This window comes from Oncorhynchus masou, chromosome 5, assembly GCF_036934945.1.
Source record: "Oncorhynchus masou masou isolate Uvic2021 chromosome 5, UVic_Omas_1.1, whole genome shotgun sequence".
NCBI lineage: Eukaryota > Metazoa > Chordata > Actinopteri > Salmoniformes > Salmonidae > Oncorhynchus > Oncorhynchus masou.
The window spans coordinates 51,107,392-51,124,959 of NC_088216.1; the positions used below are offsets into that span (position 1 = coordinate 51,107,392).

The following is a 17,568-nucleotide window of genomic DNA, read 5'->3' on the forward strand; positions in this document are numbered from 1 at the left end:
GGTAATTTGCAACTGAATGATTTGTTTGGACTGACCATCATTGAGATAATTTATTACATAGCAACCAACCACGCGTTATCATATTGTATCACTTTCATTTAGACATACTTAAAACTCCCTCCAATTATTTTTCTTCCCTCAACGTAACGCTTTGGAAGGATATTTTGTCATGACATGTATAATACACTATACGTACGTTGACCATGTACAATAAACTATACGTACGTTGACCATGTACATTCACATGAAATGTTGCACATCTCCCTTTCTGCAAGCACAGAATATTTAGCACGTTTCTCCCGTTTGCATGCATGACAAAGCAAAGACATATACAGTAGGCTGTAGCCTCTCCGAGCATTAACACAAACCTACCAGGCTGACTGACATCTTTGACTTACTCTTGACAAATCCATTTTCTCCACATAGACTTTCTACATACGAATTGCATTTAGCTTTGCACATGTCAAAAATAGGCACTGTGGTTAGCTTTCAAATTCTCTTGATAAAATGTAGGAACTGACCATGCTGACTGACTTAATACCCAACAAATGCTTTTTACAAGACCCGAATGAATACTCTGTTTTATTACATGAAGGCACCACATAGTCATGCTTACCATGTTACTGTAAAGTTACATTGACATACTGCACAGTCTCTATTAGTCTCTATGGTCCACATTAACCTCCGTTCACCCAGAACATTTTTATCCCTGCTATTTAGGTGTGTTTAATCCTGTCTGAAAAATATTTGCATACTGAACATCGCAATTTAGGTAATGTCTCACTGTCAAAATCTAATATCATTTACCAGCTCAAGCTTCCTGTTGAGTAAAACATTAGTGGCCTGTGTCCCAGACACAGATTAAACCCAGTACCAGACTAAAAAGCACTTTCGATGGAGATTCTCCTGCTTTTTTTGTTGTCCCGGACTAGATTTAATCTGTATCCGGAAAACTGCCTCTATCTGGATTAGAATGCTTATTAACTTTACTTCTACTGTCCTGCCAGTAAAAATGATGTAATGCTATGGCAATTACTACTGTGATTGAGATATACAGTTGAAGTCCGAAGTTAACATACACTTGGGTTGGAGTCATTAAAACTCATTTTTCAACCACTCTACACATTTCTTGTTAACAAACTATAGTTTTGACAAGTCGGTAAGGATATCTACTTTGTGCATGACATAGATTTTTCCAAAAATTGTTTACACACAGATTATTTCACTTATAAATCACTGTATCACATCCAGTGGGTCAGAAGTTTACATACAGTAAATTGACTGTGCCTTCAAACAGCTTGGAAAAATCCAGAAAATGATGTCATGGCTTTAGAAGATTCTGATAGGCTAATTGACATCATTTGAGTCAATTGGAGGTGTACCTGTGGATGTATTTAAATGCCTACCTTCAAACTCAGTGCCTCTTTGCTTGACATCATGGGGAAATCAAAAGAAATCAGCCAAGACCTCAGAAAACAAAGTGTAGACCTCCACAAGTCTGGTTCATCCTTGGGAGCAATTTCCAAACTCCTAAAGGTACCACGTTCATCTGTACAATAGTACGCAAGTATAAACACCATGGGACCACGCAGCTGTCATAAGGCTCAGGAAGGAGATGCGTTCTGTCTCCCAGAGTTGAACGTACTGTGGTGCAAATCAATCCCAGAACGACAGCAAAGGACTTTGTGAAGATACTGGAGAAAACAGGACAAAGTATCTATATCTACAGTAAAACTAGTCTTATATCGAAAGGCCGCTCAGCAAGGAAGAAGCCACTGCTCCAAACCGCCATAAAAAAGCCAGACTACGGTTTGCAATTGCACATGGGGACAAAGATTGTATTTTTTGGAGAAATGTCCTCTGGTCTGATGAAACAAAAATAGAACTGTTTGGCCATAATGACCATCGTTATGTTTGGAGGAAACAGGGGGAGGCTTGCAAGCCGAAGAATACCATCCCAACAGTGAAGCACAGGGGTGGCAGCATCATGTTGTGGTGTGCTTTGCTGCAGGAGGGACTGGTGCACTTCACAAAATAGATGGCATCATTGGGAGGAACATTATATGGATATATTGAAGCAACAGCTCAAGACGTCAGTCAGGAAGTTAAAGCTTGGTCGCAAATGGTTCTTTCAAACGGACAATGACACCAAGCCTACTTCCAAAGTTGTGGCAAAATGGCTTAAGGACAACCAAGTCAAGATATTGGAGTGGCCATCACAAAGCCATGACCTCAATCCTATAGAAAATGTGTTGGCAGAACTGAAAAAGCGTGTGTGAGCAAGGAGGCCTACATACTTGACTCAGTTACACCAGCTCTGTAAGGAGGAATGGGCCAAAATTCACCCAACTTATTGTGGGAAGCTTGTGGAAGGCTACCTGAAAAGTTTGACCCAAGTTAAGCAATTTAAAGGCAATGCTATCAAATACTAATTGAGTGTATGTAAACTTCTGACCAACTGGGAATGTGATGAAAGAAATAAAAGCTGAATTAAATAATTCTCTACTATTATTCTGACATTTCACATTCTTATAATAAAGTGGTGATCCTAACCTAAAACAGGGAATTTTTACTAGGATTAAATGTCAGAAATTGTGAAAAACTGAGTTTAAATGTATTTGGCTAAGGTGTATGTAAACTTCCGACTTCAACTGTAAACGGTTGTTCGTGTTTATACGTTGTATGAAACTCTTATGACACTCCTATGTACCCAAGTTAAAATGTCTGGAAAGGGTTCTCTAGAAGCAATAGCTATATATCATGCCTTATCTTCAGTTGAATCATTCAGATCTCCAGCTTCCCTTCTCTTCACCACGTAGCGCCGAAGGTACTGGATGGCAGATATGGCACTCACATTTGCCAGCAGAGCTGAACAATTGTTCAGAGAGATTTGTTTACATAATTTGCAACCTGTCTCGCAATTATACCAATCCGGTCCAAGCTCTGTTTGTGCTACCTTGGTCACTCATTGTCCGGCCAATGTTTGGCATGGCAATTCCACAAGGAGTTGGCAAGTGCAGAAACAGACTGGTATCCTGGCTACAATTAGACATGAGTAATTGACTTTATTTATATTCCGTTTTAATACCTAAGAAATGTATAGAATAAATACAATAAAACATTGATATAAAAACCAATGATAATTGATGACAGTGCTTTTTATCAATAGTAAGAGGTTCTATGGATTTACCTGCTTTCCATGTATCTGCAGCCATTGGATCTGCTGACCTCAGTACCCAGGAGGCAAAGGCAATACAGACCAGACACATGTCAGACTGCTTCAGTGAGAAGAGGATGCCATCTTTCTCTACAGGAGGGAAAACACATGTAACTGAGATGGGTCAATGAAAATACATGACCTTAATACATAAAACGTATTAAGTATTATGTATAATGTACATTTAACTGCCATAATAAAAGAAACATCAACATAGTGTCTTAATAGGACGTTGGGCCACCACGAACCAGAACAGCATAGATGGCATAGATCCTACAAGTGTCTGGGACCCCACGGGAAATGTGTTGTGTGGTTGATGGTGGTAGAAAACGAGGTCTCGGGCACCGCTCCAGAATCTCCCATAAGTGTTCAATTTGGTTGACATCTGGTGACTGAGAAGGCCATGGCATGTGGTTTACATCGTTTCATGCTCATCAAACCATTCAGTGACCACTCGTGCCCAATAAATGGGGGCATAGTTATCCTATGGGGGCATAGCCATGGTATGCAAATTAATGGCCTATCCAGGATTTTTATACATGACCCTAAGCATGATGGGATGTTACTTGCTTAATTAACTCATAACCGCACCTGTGTGGAAGCCCCTGCTTTCAATATATTTTGAATTCCTCAATTACTCAAGTGTTTCCATTATTTTGGCAGTTACCTGTATGTGTATAAGTATAAGAGTATGTATGTACACAATGTGTGATTGTATAGGTCAAGGATCAACCATCTCACATCACTAGATAATACTTATAATATAATAATAATATATCCCATTTAGTAGACGCTTTTGTCCAAAGCGACTTACAAGTCGGCTGGGGCCACTACTTTTACATATGGGTGGCCCCAGCGGGAATCGAACCCACGACACTTGGCGTTGCAAGCGCCATGCTCTACCGACTGAGCCACACAGGACCACTACTACTTACTTGACACTGAGACGGTTGTCTGTAGGCTTTTGAATCGTCTCTGCTTCTCTGAAAGCTGTCTGAAGATCTGGTGTCCGAGTTGAATGACCTCAGGTGGAGGAGGGGAGATCCTGGTTGCGTCATTGACAATTGTATCAGCTTGGCTGCGTGGTGTAATGGGAGGGGGCAAAGCCCTCTGAGCCTGACCCACAGCTGGAGACATCCAGGCACCAGACCTCCAGCACCAGCTACTGCTAGTGCTGCCCATTCCTGGGAAGCGGATCCTCCTCAGGGAGAGCAGGCTCTTCCAGTTCCCTGTCCAGCCTCTCTGGCTGTAGAAGTGGGTGTTTTGTGGGTAACCATCTGGGGCTGCAGAAGCGGACGAGGAGAAGGACACAGCCTCTTTGGCCTGGATGTCTGAGCGAGTCACCACTCGGATAGGGGAGCAGTCGTCCTCCTCGGATTCGAGATATGTGTCTTGTTGTGGGAAGAGAAAATCTTCCAGTTCGGGGGACCTGAGGTCTCGTGCAGCCGAGCGAGAGCAGGAGAAGATGGGGACTGGTTCTCCTTCACCATGCAGGGACTGCTGGACCAGGGGAGGGAACACTCCAGCTCCATACTTAAAGAGAGAGTAGTCATAACAGCACTCAGCCACTGACGTAGACATAAGGGAGTCGTAGACAGAGAGGACATCCTCTGTGAACAGGTACTCGTATAGTTCTGGAAAGGTGATTCTGTAGCGCTCGTCCAGTATGTCTGTACTGGGTAGAATTGGGGAGGGCAATCGGCTGATTCTATCAAGCACTGCAAGAACAGGATTCTCCGCAAAGTCTAAGTCCTGACAGCTGTTGAGAAATAAGCTCTTTTCGGCTTCCCCGAGCATGTCCTTTAGCTCCATCTCGACCTCCAGAGCTTGGGCATTGAGCATGTCTTTTGGCCTCATCTCTATATCCAGACCTTGTACAATGGGCACGTCCTTTAGCTGCATCTCTGCCTCCAGAGCTTGTACATTGTGCACGTCTTTCAGCTGCATGTGGACCTCCAGAGCTGCTTGTACATTGCACATGTCTTTCAGCTGCGTCTCTACTTGAGCTACCTCCAGATCTTGCACAATGTTGAGCATGCTTCTGCTCTTCCTGATCCCTTTCAGGCATGTAGCTTCTGGCAGGAGGCTGGTGTTGGAGATGCTGTCTTTGTTGGGGATGCTATCTTCAGAGGAGGAGGATAGTGTTTCAAGCTCCTCACAGTCAACAGGAGTGGCCAGGCCAGTACTGGAGTCTGTTTCTCCCTGTGAGATGGCCCCTGAGCAGGGAGACTCTGATCTTCTCCGTTCGAAGTTCCCAAGCTCAGGGCTGGGGATTGAGCTAGTGCCGAAAAATGGCATGTACTCTTCGTCAAAATCGGAGAAGGTAGAGAACTCGCAACTCGAGCGGTCTGGCTTGGGGGAGTCATCGTTGTGTGTGAAATAGTCAGAGTCTGCGGTATCGGAAGTGTCCATGAGTGAGCTGTCTTGTGAATAGTATTCCTCAATATCAGTCAGGGAACTGTTCAGCATGTCTGCGTCTGTGACTGTGACATCAACACGTGCACTGTCAGATTCCTGAGGATGGAGGGTCTCCTTCGGGGGAGATGGGCTTCTGCATACCCTGAGGTGCAAGATGTCTTTAATCGTCAATTTTTCCATTTCATCCCAAAAAGCAGAGATGGCATACACTGGGCGAGTAGGGTCTGATGCATTATACGATGTTTCAGGGTTTTCTGTTGGTGTCACTGTTACTTCGGGAAGAGGAAGAGGCAGTTGATCTTCTGAAGTGTTCGTCTGTGGTAAATGTTCCCAGACTGTAAGTGGCTCACCAGCTCTGTGTGCTGGTGTCTCATTAGTCATGTGGGAGTCAGGGCTGTGCTTTGAATCAGCCGGCACTGAGCTTTCCTCTGACATTATAGGGTTACTGTTACTGTGACCAGTGGAGGGACATGTTCTGACAGACTCAATGTAAGCCTGGTCAGCTGTGTTTTCATAACCTTCACGTTGTGACAACAAGGGGCAATTTAGACAGTCTTCCTGAATTAGTGGCTGTGAATTAGCAGTAGGGGTTTGTAGAGGAAGAGAGGCGGAGAGAGTGGAATCTATCTCACTGGAAGGTATGTTAGTATCCTCCATTTCTGTGGCTGAGACATACTCCTCTTCAGAATCATAGCTGGTGCTGGTGGTGTAAAATAATTCCCCTTCCTCATTCGAGTACACAGACTCAGAGCGGTGAAGTGCAAATAATAGGTGTTGTAGTTTGGATAATGGATGGTCTACTGACCTTTTTAAGCCAACGGCTGAGCTGTAATTTTCCTGTTTGTTTTCTTCTATAGACGACTCTGGGTCGAGCGCCTCGGTGGAGTCATCCCTCTGAAGGGGTGACTCTGTAGAAATATTCACGTCTTCACTGAATGATGATGAAGAGCTTAACTCTGAAAAGAGAGGGGGTAACTCCGAATAGCTTACATTTATTTTGGGAAACTCTATATAGACTTCTCTATGATAATTATTTGGCAATGTGTGTGTGTCTGGCAGTGGTTTTGATTTATTGCATGACTGGGTACTAAACTCATTCATGGTCTCCTGTCTGTTAGATTCCTCCATTCCGTCTATATCTATCTCTGACTCACTCTCAGGGGGAGTGTCTGGCCCCTCTGAGGTGTGGTGGCCCCTTGGGACTGAATTCCTACAAGTTTTTTTTTTTCTTCTTTTTTTTTTCACCGCGGTGGCAGCATGCACTCTGTGATGCGCTTGACTTTCGTTCACGGTCACAAACCAGCGCTCTTTTTCTTCCCTTGGTGCCACAATGGCATGTCTCTCGCATAATATAGCTGTTTCTGTGTGGCACAACAGCTGCTCCTGGCTGATATTTTGGCCTGGATACAGGTCTTGGTGTGGCAGTGGAACAGGCTGTAGGGAGAGGGGTGTTAAGATGTCATGTAATGTACCAGTGCCACCTTCGCTTGGCAGCTCTCCGTCGAATCCTTTGATATCTGAGACATCACAGGCTCCAGAGGGGTCGCTGTTAACTATGCACTTGTTGCGAGAAGATTCTGGAACTGAACCCAGATTTGTTGTTATGTCCTGGTTCCTAGAGGTCTCTTCTGTGTTCTGCTCAGCAGTCTCTCCTGGGGTGTCTTTTACCAACTCTTTGGTGAGGCTGTTTTCTTCAGAGTACCCAGATTCTCTGTTTTCTCCATAGTAGCCAGAATCTGATTCTTTCTGTGCATGGGGGGAGTTGTCAAAGACCCTGTCCAAGAGAGCTCCACCCTTTTCCTCAGTTAAGCTCAATGGATCATTTAGTTGTGTTTCTTCAGAGCCACTCTCACAAATCTTTACAGGCAGGTCTGTACAGATGAAATCCTCTCTGAGGGTAGCCTCTTCCTTAACACTGGGCTCAGATGGGATGGCAGTGTTTGGAGCTGCATTCTGCTGCCGGGGGTCATCTTGGACATTGCCTAAGGCCCAAAACACTGGACACACAGAATCCTCTGGTTCCTCATCACTGAGGCCCAAGTCGTCTGAGCCTGCGAGCTTGGGCTGTGGCAGGGAGCATTCCTCACTCTCCTTATCGAAGCTGTCCCAGTCCCGCTCGGCTATGTGCACACTGTGGTCTAAGTCGTCCATGGCAACCATCACAGGCTCCTGCATCTGTAAATAACACAACATTTAAGGGCGTTAGTTAAAATGTCAAAGTTGAAAGGTTATAAAATCCTTTACATACAGTGCATTTCGAAAGTATTCAGACCCGTTGTCCTTTTCCACACTTTGTTGCGTTACAGTCTACACACAGTACCCCATAATGACAAAGTGGAAACAGGTTTTTAGAAATGTTTGCAAACTTATTGTCACGCCCTGACCTTAGAGAGATGTTTTATTTCTCTATTTGGTTAGGTCAGGGTGTGATTTGAGTGGGCATTCTATGTTTTCTATTTCTTTGTTTTTGGACGAGTGTGGTTCCCAATCAGAGGCAGCTGTCTATTGTTGTCTCTGATTGGGAATCACACTTAGGCAGCCTTTGTTGTGGGTAATTATTTATTTTCAGGGTTTGTACATTGTGCGTGCCACGGTTGCGTCACGTTCGGTTTCTGTTTACCTGTTTTTTTGTGAAAGTTTCACTTTATTAAAAGATGTGGAATTACATACACGCTGCGCCTTGGCTCATGACAGGGAGTTTGAAGACAGTGAACGTCACACTTATTAAAAATTAAAAACAAATACCTTATTTACATAAGTATTCAGACCCTTTGCTATGAGACTCGAAATTGAGCTAACGTGCATCCTGTTTCCATTGATCATCCTTGATCATCCTTGAGATATTTCTTCAACTTCATTGGAGTCCAACTGTGTCCAACTGAACATGATTTGGAAAGGCACACACCTGTCTATATAAGGTCCCACAGTTTACAGTGCATGTGATGTCAGAGCAAAAACCAAGCCATGGAATTGTCCGTAGAGTTCTGAGACAGGAGTGTGTCGAGGCACAGATCTAGGGAAGGGTACCAAAAAATGTCTGCAGCATTGAAGGTCCCCAAGAACACAGTGGCCTCCATCATTCTTAAATGGAAGAAGTTTGGAACCACTAAGACTCTTCCTAGAGCTGGCTGCCTGGTCAAATGATAAATTGGGAGAGAAGGGCCTTCGTCATGGAGGTGACCAAGTACCCGATGGTCACTCTGACAGAGCTCCAGTTCCTCTGTGGAGATAGGAGAACCTTCCAGAAGGATAACCATCTCTGCAGCACTCCACTAATCAGACGGAAGCCACTCGGAAGCCACACATGACAGCCTGCTTGGAATTTGCCAATAGGCACCTAAAGGAAACTCAGACCATGATGAACAAGATTCTCTGATCTGATGAAACAAATATTGAACACTTTGACCTGAATACCAAGCGTCTTGTCTGGAGGAAACCTGGCACCATCCCTACAGTGAAGTATGGTGATGGCAGCAACATGCTGCGGGGACGTTTTTCAGTGGCAGGGACTGGGAGACTAGTCAGGATCGAGGGAAAGATGAACGGAGCAAAGTACGGAGAAATACTTGATGAAACCTGCTCCAGAGCGCTCAGGACCTCAGACTGGGGTGAAGGTTCACCTTCCAACAGGACAACGACCCTAAGCATACAGCTAAGACAAAGCAGGAGTGGCTTCGGGACAAGTCTCTGAATGTCGTTGAGTGGCCCAGCCAGAGTCCGGACATGAACCCGATCAAACATCTCTGGAGAGACCTGAAAATGTCTGTGCAGCGACGCTCCCCATCCAACCTGACAGTTCTTGAGTGGATCTGCTGAGAAGAATGGGAGGAACTCCCCAAGTACATGTGTGCCAAGCTTGTAGTGTCATACCCAAGAAGACTCGAGGCTGTAATTCCTGCCAAAGGTGCTTCAACAAAGTACTGAGTAAAGGGTCTGAATACTTACAGTGAGGGAAAAAAGTATTTGATCCCCTGCTGATTTTGTTCATTTGCCCACTGACAAAGAAATGATCTGTCTATAATTTTAATGGTAGGTTTATTTGAACAGTGAGAGACAGAATAACAACAACAAAAATCCAGAAAAACGCATGTCAAAAATGTTATAAATTGATTTGCATTTTAATGAGGGAAATAAGTATTGGACCCCTCTGCAAAACATGACTTAGTACTTGGTGGCAAAACCCTTATTGGCAATCACAGAGGTCAGACGTTTATCGTAGTTTGCCACCAGGTTTGCACACATCTCAGGAGGGATTTTGTCCCACTCCTCTTTGCAGATCTTCGTTTTTCCTTCACTGTATGTAAGCTGCTTTTGCTTTGTGATTATGGGGTATTGTGTGTAAATTGATGAGGGGAAAAAAATGTTTTAATCAATTTTAGAATAAGGCTGTAACGTAACAAAATGTGGAAAAAGTGAAGGGGTCTGAATAGTTTCCGAATGCACTGTATTCTCACTTGGGGTGGAGAAGTAGGCAAAACAAACTGAAAGTAACCTAAGGCACATGCTGTATGACACATATTGTTTATGCATCTTTTACTAATTATATTTACAGATATTAATCTGAAGATGAAATGAATACTTTTAAGGAAACGATAAAATATAACTTTTTAAAATAGTTTTTTTTTCTGCTAGAAGTGTTATTTTCTACATGTTTTATGTTGTTTTCCGTAAATCAAGCACAATGCCGTACGTACAGAATATTTAGAAAATGATGATTGTAAACAGTGCCCTCGTGCCATTTCAGACTTAGAACTAATGTTTTGATTTGTCTTGGGGTGTTGTTGTGATGAACTCACTGCCCTCCCCTCTTGCTATATGAAAGCGGACTCTAGTTCAAGCAGTACCTTGTCGAAATCTACACCCGGTAGATGAGTTCATGTAAAAATGTTATGGGCTAGTATCCGTCACAGAAACATGGCAGTTGCAGTTCCATAACAGACCCCCAAAAATACATCATGGCCCTACTCCTGGAAAAATGGTCATGTGATCAGAGTTGGGCAACGACACTACTGTAACCTTCCACCTACAATATCACAACATACTATGCATACTGGAAACATCTCAAGGTTAAAATTCTATTAGCGTGTGCAATCTATGTCAGACATAGTGTAACTCGCCTCTTCACTCTGCATAAACTTTGGCATACAGTCCCTACCCATATAAATCCTAATGTGGTCCAAAATAAATACATTCGAGTTAGCGTATCTTTTGTTTTCACATACATAAAGATAAGATTCATATGCATTAAAATCCACTTCATGGAAAGAGCTTTAACCCGTCCAACTCTTCAAAGTCAACGAGTTCAGATACCATTCAATGTATGCTGTTGAGGCTTTGTTCTGGTTTGATAGACAGCTTTTTATAATGAAACTAAGTCAGAAATGTGCAAAAAATGTGCAAAGGACACTGAGGCCTTGTAGGCTAGAGGTAACTTTTGTCATAAGCACAACACGGGTCCATAAGTAGCATTCAGTAAGAAGGATGGGAACTGTATTGTAGGCTACAGTATGTGTGATGTAGGTATTCCATGCTGATATGTTTAATGTCTGTTCAGCAAGAATGGCCTCCTACCTGTGGGATGAGTATAAAGTCTCCAGGTTCAGCTTTTCCTGCAGCAGTGACATGCTGTGTGTTTGTCCTCCTGCGTCCGCCTGTCCTTGCCTGTGGTGGAGCAGAGTCAGAGTGGGGCCTAGCCATTCACCACATTATAAATAGACCTGTAGCGGTGTGTCTGTCTCCTGGTCACATGTAGGGCTCTGCTCGGGTCCGGACGCCCTTCTCACCCCCCCCACACACACACCCTCTCCCATTCTTTCTCTCCCTCCCAGAGGTGTTACATTTCAGTGCCTTAAATAGAAGCCCTCTGAAGTGGAAGAGGTAGGACAGGATCAATATAATTACCTATTACCTTACACAATAACAACGGTGAGCATATTATATCTAAACAGAGGCAGTGATAAAGAGGGGACCAGTGTGTGCGCAGACAAGTTGATATGGTACACCTGTATTGAGAGTTATGTCTTCATGAACAAACCATTATTACATAGATATCTGGTAGCACGAGGTGATACACTGAACAAACAGACCATTTGATAACATAGCGCTCTTAAGAAAGTTGCTTAAATAGATGAACATGTGTGTACAGACAGACACGACAAGTTGATTGCACAGACAAGAGAGCAGAAATAGAGGTGTACTGGTCTTTATATAAGGAGGTACAGTATAATGAAATAGCTGTGTGTCAGCTGATTGAAAATAATAAAATGTGTAAGTGTGAATGTGAGACAAGAGTAACACGTGCATGCGGATTAGGTGTGCTCATGTGATGATCACCACTCAAGGCCATGAAAATACCAAGATGCCACTGTCTTTTCCAAAGAACCCACAAACCAAACACTAGGGGCTCTATTCATAACGCATCACGGAAGTTCAGCGTTACAGCGTGATTCAAATTTAAAGGCAATGTTTCCGCTTTAGCAGAGACTGCATTCATGGAAAACACTGCATATGTCGGATCAATTGGAAATTACCTTTACATTTATATTGCGGAATCTGTAACCTTTTCATTTTTTTATATAACAATTTATTTAGCGTTACAGATTTAATAGAGCCCTAGGTATCCTAAAAAAGACAGTATTATTTGATAAAAACAAAATTGTTTAATTTGGTACATGATTTAATCAAAAAATATCTCACATATAAAACAAACTATCATATAAAACAATGTACCCTCAAAGAACCTATGAATTTTAAAATGTATCTGCACAGTATATTTGTTAGCTAGCCAGCCAGACAGTTTTAGAATAATGATTCCATAAATGTTTTAAATTAAATTACAATGTGCCAACATTTTTTCAGAAAATTTGTATAAAAACCATATACACTGTATTTATAATTATATGACAATATTTTAGGTTGACAAAAATTATATTACACAATTTCTGATATTTCACATGCCTTACTTTTAATATCCTGCATAAGTAAAATCTGGATTATGCCTCTACTGGCATTCATTCCAATTAGACTTGTTTGGATTTCTCCCTGACCAATATGGCTGCCATTTTCACCCCATTCTGGGACTTTCAAGGTTGATGACATACAGTGAGCTCCAAAAGTAATGGGACAGTGACTCCTTTTTTGTTGTTGATGAAAACCTGCTCCAGAACGCTCAGGACCTCAGACTGGGGCAAAGTTTCAACTTCCAAAAGGACAATGACCCAAAGCACACAGCCAAGACAACGCAGGAGTGGCTTCGGGACAAGTCTCTGAATGTCCTTAAGTGGCCCAGCCAAAGCCTGAACTTGAACCCGATCGAACATCTCTGGAGAGACTTAAAAATAGCAGTGCAGCAACGCTTCCCATCCCACCTGACAGAGCTTGAGAGCATCTGCAGAGAAGAATGAGAGAAACTCCCCAAATACAGGTGTGCCAAGCTTGTAGCGTCATACCCAAGAAGAATCGATGCTGTAATCACTGCCAAAGGTGCTTCAACAAGGTACTGATTAAAGGGTCTGAATACTCATGTAAATGTTATATTTCAGTTTTAAAATGTTTATAAATAAAAACCTTTTTTTTTTGCTTTGTCAGTTGTTTTTATTTAATTGAACCTTTATTTAACTAGGCAAGTCAGATAAGAGCAAATTCTTATTTACAATGATGGCCTACACAGCCAAACCCGGACGCCGCTGGGTCAATTGTGTGCTGCCCTATGGGACTCCCGATCACGGCCGGTTGTGATACAGCCTGGATGTCATTACGGGGTATTGTTTGTAGATTGATGAGCAAAAAAAACATTTCATACATTTTTAGAATATAGTTGTAACGTAACAAAATGTCAAGGGGTCTGAATACTTTCCGAAGGCACTGTATGTACAAAAAGTGCTGTGATTGCTAAACGGTTCACCCGATAGGGATGAAAATATGCTCAAATTTAAGCTGTCAGACTGTACTTTAACCTCAGTCATTGTGTCATTTCAAATCCAAAGTGCTGGAGTACAGAGCCAAAACAACAAAACATGTGTCACTGTCCCAATACTTTTGGAGCTCAATGTAGCCCATTTAGTAATTGAATAGGATCTCTCATCCTTCACAGTCCTGCTGTGCCAGTCAGAGTCACCTGCGATAATAAGGTGCCCCCAGGCCCTTTGCTGCACATTGGGTCTCCACTCCTTATCTCACCGTAGCAGCTGAGTGATGGTGGTAGCTGTAGAGGGAGTGGGGGTCTGCCCCACAGTGGCTGGAGCCTTGCTTTTCAAACAATGAACCGATCCTGTACTAAAGACACACTGCAGCGGCCACATGATGACACACACCAGCATGACCAGCAGCACCACGAACAACACCAGCCGCTTCCAGTCTGAGAAGAAGCTACAGAGGTATCGTCTGCCCCAGACGCGTCTCCCTTGTTCAGCCTCAGTCTGTCTGGACACAGCATCCTCCTGGATCCTCCCAATGTCGATACAGATACAGGTGGAGGAGCCGACAGGGTGGAGGGGGTCAGGGTTGCCAAGGCTGGAGTAACACAGCTTCTTTCCCTCCATCCACACCCTCTCCTCCTGCTGCAGGTGGGTGGGGAGCCTGCCGAGAACCTCCAGGCTTGTGAGGAGGGCAGGGGGACCGCTGGCGGGGATGGAGGTGGGGTGCCTGCAGAGGGGGCAGGGGATCTGGCCCCCGTCCTGTTCCACAGACACGGCCATGACCCGGGTGACACACTCCAGGCAGAAGGTGTGGGTGCAGTCCAGCAGCTTGGGCGTCTTGAAGACATTGTCATAGGTGTTGAAACAGATGGAGCACTCTGGCTTGTCCCCACCGAAGGAAGAGTCCGACTCCTGCTCATCTTCCTCGGGCACTGGGTCCAGGGCCTGGATGTGCCAGACCTTGGTGACCTCCATGGTTTACTCTCCCTCTGGTTTTCTGATACGCACCTACAGAAATAGATGCCCAAGATGACAGTGACTGTTTGAAAATGTTTAAGTTGGTATCATGTTTTGTTTGCACACCATGAAGATTAAGAAGGGATAGTCTTAGGTCTGATTAGCCTGTGTCAATTTGATTAAAGGTTTTGGCACATTGATTCCTTGAGGGCAGTACAATACCAAAGAAAATGTCTCTCTTCAAATATTAGACAGTGCTTTGAAATACACATCATAGATTAGACTGTTTGTTCACTTTCTTCATGTCTTGCTTTTCTTATCTTTTACTGAACATGTTTTCAATGGAGGCTTTTCATTGATGCAACTATGCCAACCAACCCTTAAACATTATTGTCTCTTTGGTTGTATTTTAAACATTTATATTATAATTCATTACACATTTACATTGTCTAGTGTGTTCTGTCTGTCCTATAGTCTGTCTTAACCTTTTTGGAAAGACATTATGTGTTACGTTGACAATGTAAAGGAAACATCAGGGGGAATGGAAAAAAATGGAAAGTGTTACAGAAATCCCAAATCCCCATTTCCTTATTGATCTGGTTAGGTCCTTGAGTGTAGCCAACAGGTGAGTGAGGTCTTTGTTAACAGCCCAGAGGGGAGGTGACAAGCGTCATTTTATGTCCAGCAGATTAATCATTAACTTTACATTCTACTTCCTGACTCTCCCTTCCTTCTATATATGGAGTAGCATGGGAAGCTCTAACATCCTTATAACATTTTTAAGATTATTTCCATCAGTTTTACCAGTGACTGTCAGGTATCAATTTACAGTATAGAGATGTTTTAGCTTGGTAGCAGCTTTAGTTTAAAATGTTAACATGCATTAACATATCATATTAGGAGAAAGCTTTCTTTGTGACTTGCTGCCAATGACATCTCACAACATATAGAGAGATAAGGAGGATCGAAATGTGTTATCATTACCATTCCTTTCAAAATAGTAGTATAGTCCTTACCTGTAGGGAGTGGTATTAGTAGTAGTTTTGATTCAATGTCTGTTGTATTTCCAGAGGAGGTGCTTTTTTTGTCCAGGGGGCAGTATTTGGCCAACTGATGGAGCGTCAACAGATGTGACTTTTCTCTTGTCTTTGTGATCCTTCAGGTAATAACTCAATCACTCCCTCGCTCTGCTGCCTACGAACTAACAGTGGAGTCTCACCTACACCTGCAGTGCTCACAGGCTTGTCTGGAGAACAGGAAGGAGGTGGGAGGGAATGGAAAACACTTACTCACTCCTCTCTCTCACACACACACACACACAAACATCTTGCCATGTAACAGTGACAAAAGATTTGATAAAGTTTGTTTGATAAACCTTTAGTAGGGAGAGAGTCTTACTGTAAAAATAAAGACCTCTTCCTGGTATGACATACTATAGTATGGGTGTGAATGGAAACAAGGGCCTAGCTCATATAGTATTACCCATTCATGATAAAAAACACATACATCGGCTTGAATTTGACCATTGGGCTGTATGTTTGAGGGACATACAGTACCAGTCAAAAGTTTGGACACACCTACTCATTGCAGGGTTTTTCTTTATTTTTTAAACTATTTTCTACATTGTAGAATAATAGTGAAGACATCAAAACTATCCAATAACACATATGGAATCATGTAGTAACCAAACAAGTGTTAAACAAATCGAAACAGATTTTATATTTGAGATTCTTCAAAGTAGCTACCCTTTGACTTGATGACATGGCAGGGTAGCCTAGTGGTTAGAGCGTTGGAATAGTAACCGAAAGGTTGCAAGTTCATATAAGAACAATTCATATTGTTCTTAACTGACTTGCCTAGTTAAATAAAGGAGAAAACAAATGACAGCTTGGCATTCTCTGGAATGTTTTTCCAACAATCTTAAAGGAGTTTCCACATATGCTGAGCACTTGTTGGCTCTTTTTCCTTCACTCTGCAGTCCAACTCATCCCAAACCATCTCAATTGGGTTGAGGTAGGGTGATTGTGGAGGCCAGGTCATCTGATGCAGTACTCCATCACTCTCTTTCTTGGTAAAATAGCCCTTACACAGTCTGTGTTGGGTCATTGTTCTGTTGAAAAACAAATTATAGTCCCACTAAACCAGATGGGATGGCATATCGCTGCAGAAGGCTGTGGTAGCCATGCTGATGAAGTGTGCCTTGAATTCTAAATAAATCACTGACAGTGTCACCAGCAAAGCAACCCACACCATCACACCTCCTTCTCCATGCTTCAGTGGGAACCACACATGCAGAGATTATCCATTCACCTACTCTGTCTCACAAAGACACGGCGATTGTAACAAAAATCTAAAATTTGGACTCATCAGACCAAAGATTTCCACCGGTCTAATGTCCAGTGCTTGTGTTTCTTGGCCCAAGCAAGTCTCTTATTCTTATTGGTGTCCTTTAGTAGTGGTTTCTTTGCAGCAATTTAACCATTAAGGCCTGATTCACAATCTGAACAGTTGATGTTGAGATGTGTCTGTTACTTGAACTCTGTGAAGCAGTTATTTGGGCTGCGATTTCAGGGGCTGGTAAATCTAATGAACTTATCCTCTGCAGCAGAGGTAACTCTGGGCATTCCTTTTCTGTGGCGGTCCTAATGAGAGAAAGTTTCATCAGTTCGCTTGATGTTTTTTGTGACTGCACAAGTTCTTGAGATTATCCGCATTGACTGTCCTTCATGCATTAAAGCAATGATGGACTGTCATTTCTCTTTGCTTATTTGAGCTGTGCTTGCCATAATATGGACTTAATCTTTTACCAAATCGGGCTATCTTCTGTATACCACCCCTACCTTGTCACAACACAACTGATTGGCTCAAACTCATTAAAGAAAGCAATTCCACAAATTAACAAGGCACACCAGTTAATTGAAATGTATTCCAGGTGACTACCTCATAAAGCTGGTTGAGAGAATGGCAAGAGTGTGCAAAGCTGTCAAGGCAAAGGGTGGCTACTTTGAATATAAAATATAAAATGTATTTTGATTTGTTCAACACTTTTTGGTTACTACA

At 42.8% G+C, this 17,568-nt stretch overlaps 2 protein-coding genes across 2 annotated transcripts; both read right to left on the reverse strand.

The window, feature by feature from the left end:
* Positions 1 to 258: 258 nt before the first annotated feature.
* LOC135539785 (PPARGC1 and ESRR induced regulator, muscle 1) lies at positions 259 to 11,301 on the reverse strand. Its single transcript, XM_064965909.1, has 4 exons — positions 11,207 to 11,301; positions 4,153 to 7,810; positions 3,191 to 3,307; positions 259 to 2,868 (listed from the first exon to the last, which is right to left on the reverse strand). The coding sequence occupies exons 2-4, from the start codon at positions 7,808 to 7,810 to the stop codon at positions 2,759 to 2,761; spliced, it is 3,885 nt and encodes a 1,294-aa protein (XP_064821981.1). The 5' UTR covers positions 11,207 to 11,301; the 3' UTR covers positions 259 to 2,758.
* Positions 11,302 to 11,629: 328 nt separating this feature from the next.
* Positions 11,630 to 15,788, reverse strand: LOC135527158 (RING finger protein 223-like). The gene is made up of 2 exons (XM_064955799.1): positions 15,525 to 15,788; positions 11,630 to 14,559 (listed from the first exon to the last, which is right to left on the reverse strand). The coding sequence occupies exon 2, from the start codon at positions 14,524 to 14,526 to the stop codon at positions 13,810 to 13,812; it is 717 nt and encodes a 238-aa protein (XP_064811871.1). The 5' UTR covers positions 14,527 to 14,559; positions 15,525 to 15,788; the 3' UTR covers positions 11,630 to 13,809.
* Positions 15,789 to 17,568: the final 1,780 nt, after the last annotated feature.

Excerpts from the sequence above, each read along its gene's own strand:
- LOC135539785 (XM_064965909.1), bottom strand. The coding sequence starts at position 7,810 with ATGCAGGAGCCTGTGATGGTTGCCATGGACGACTTAGACCACAGTGTG. Across the intron at positions 3,308-4,152 it reads GACAACCGTCTCAGTGTCAA|AGAAAGATGGCATCCTCTTC; the intron begins GTAAGTAGTAGT and ends TCCCTCCTGTAG. Across the intron at positions 2,869-3,190 it reads TGCAGATACATGGAAAGCAG|CTCTGCTGGCAAATGTGAGT; the intron begins GTAAATCCATAG and ends ACAATTGTTCAG.
- LOC135527158 (XM_064955799.1), bottom strand. The coding sequence starts at position 14,526 with ATGGAGGTCACCAAGGTCTGGCACATCCAGGCCCTGGACCCAGTGCCC.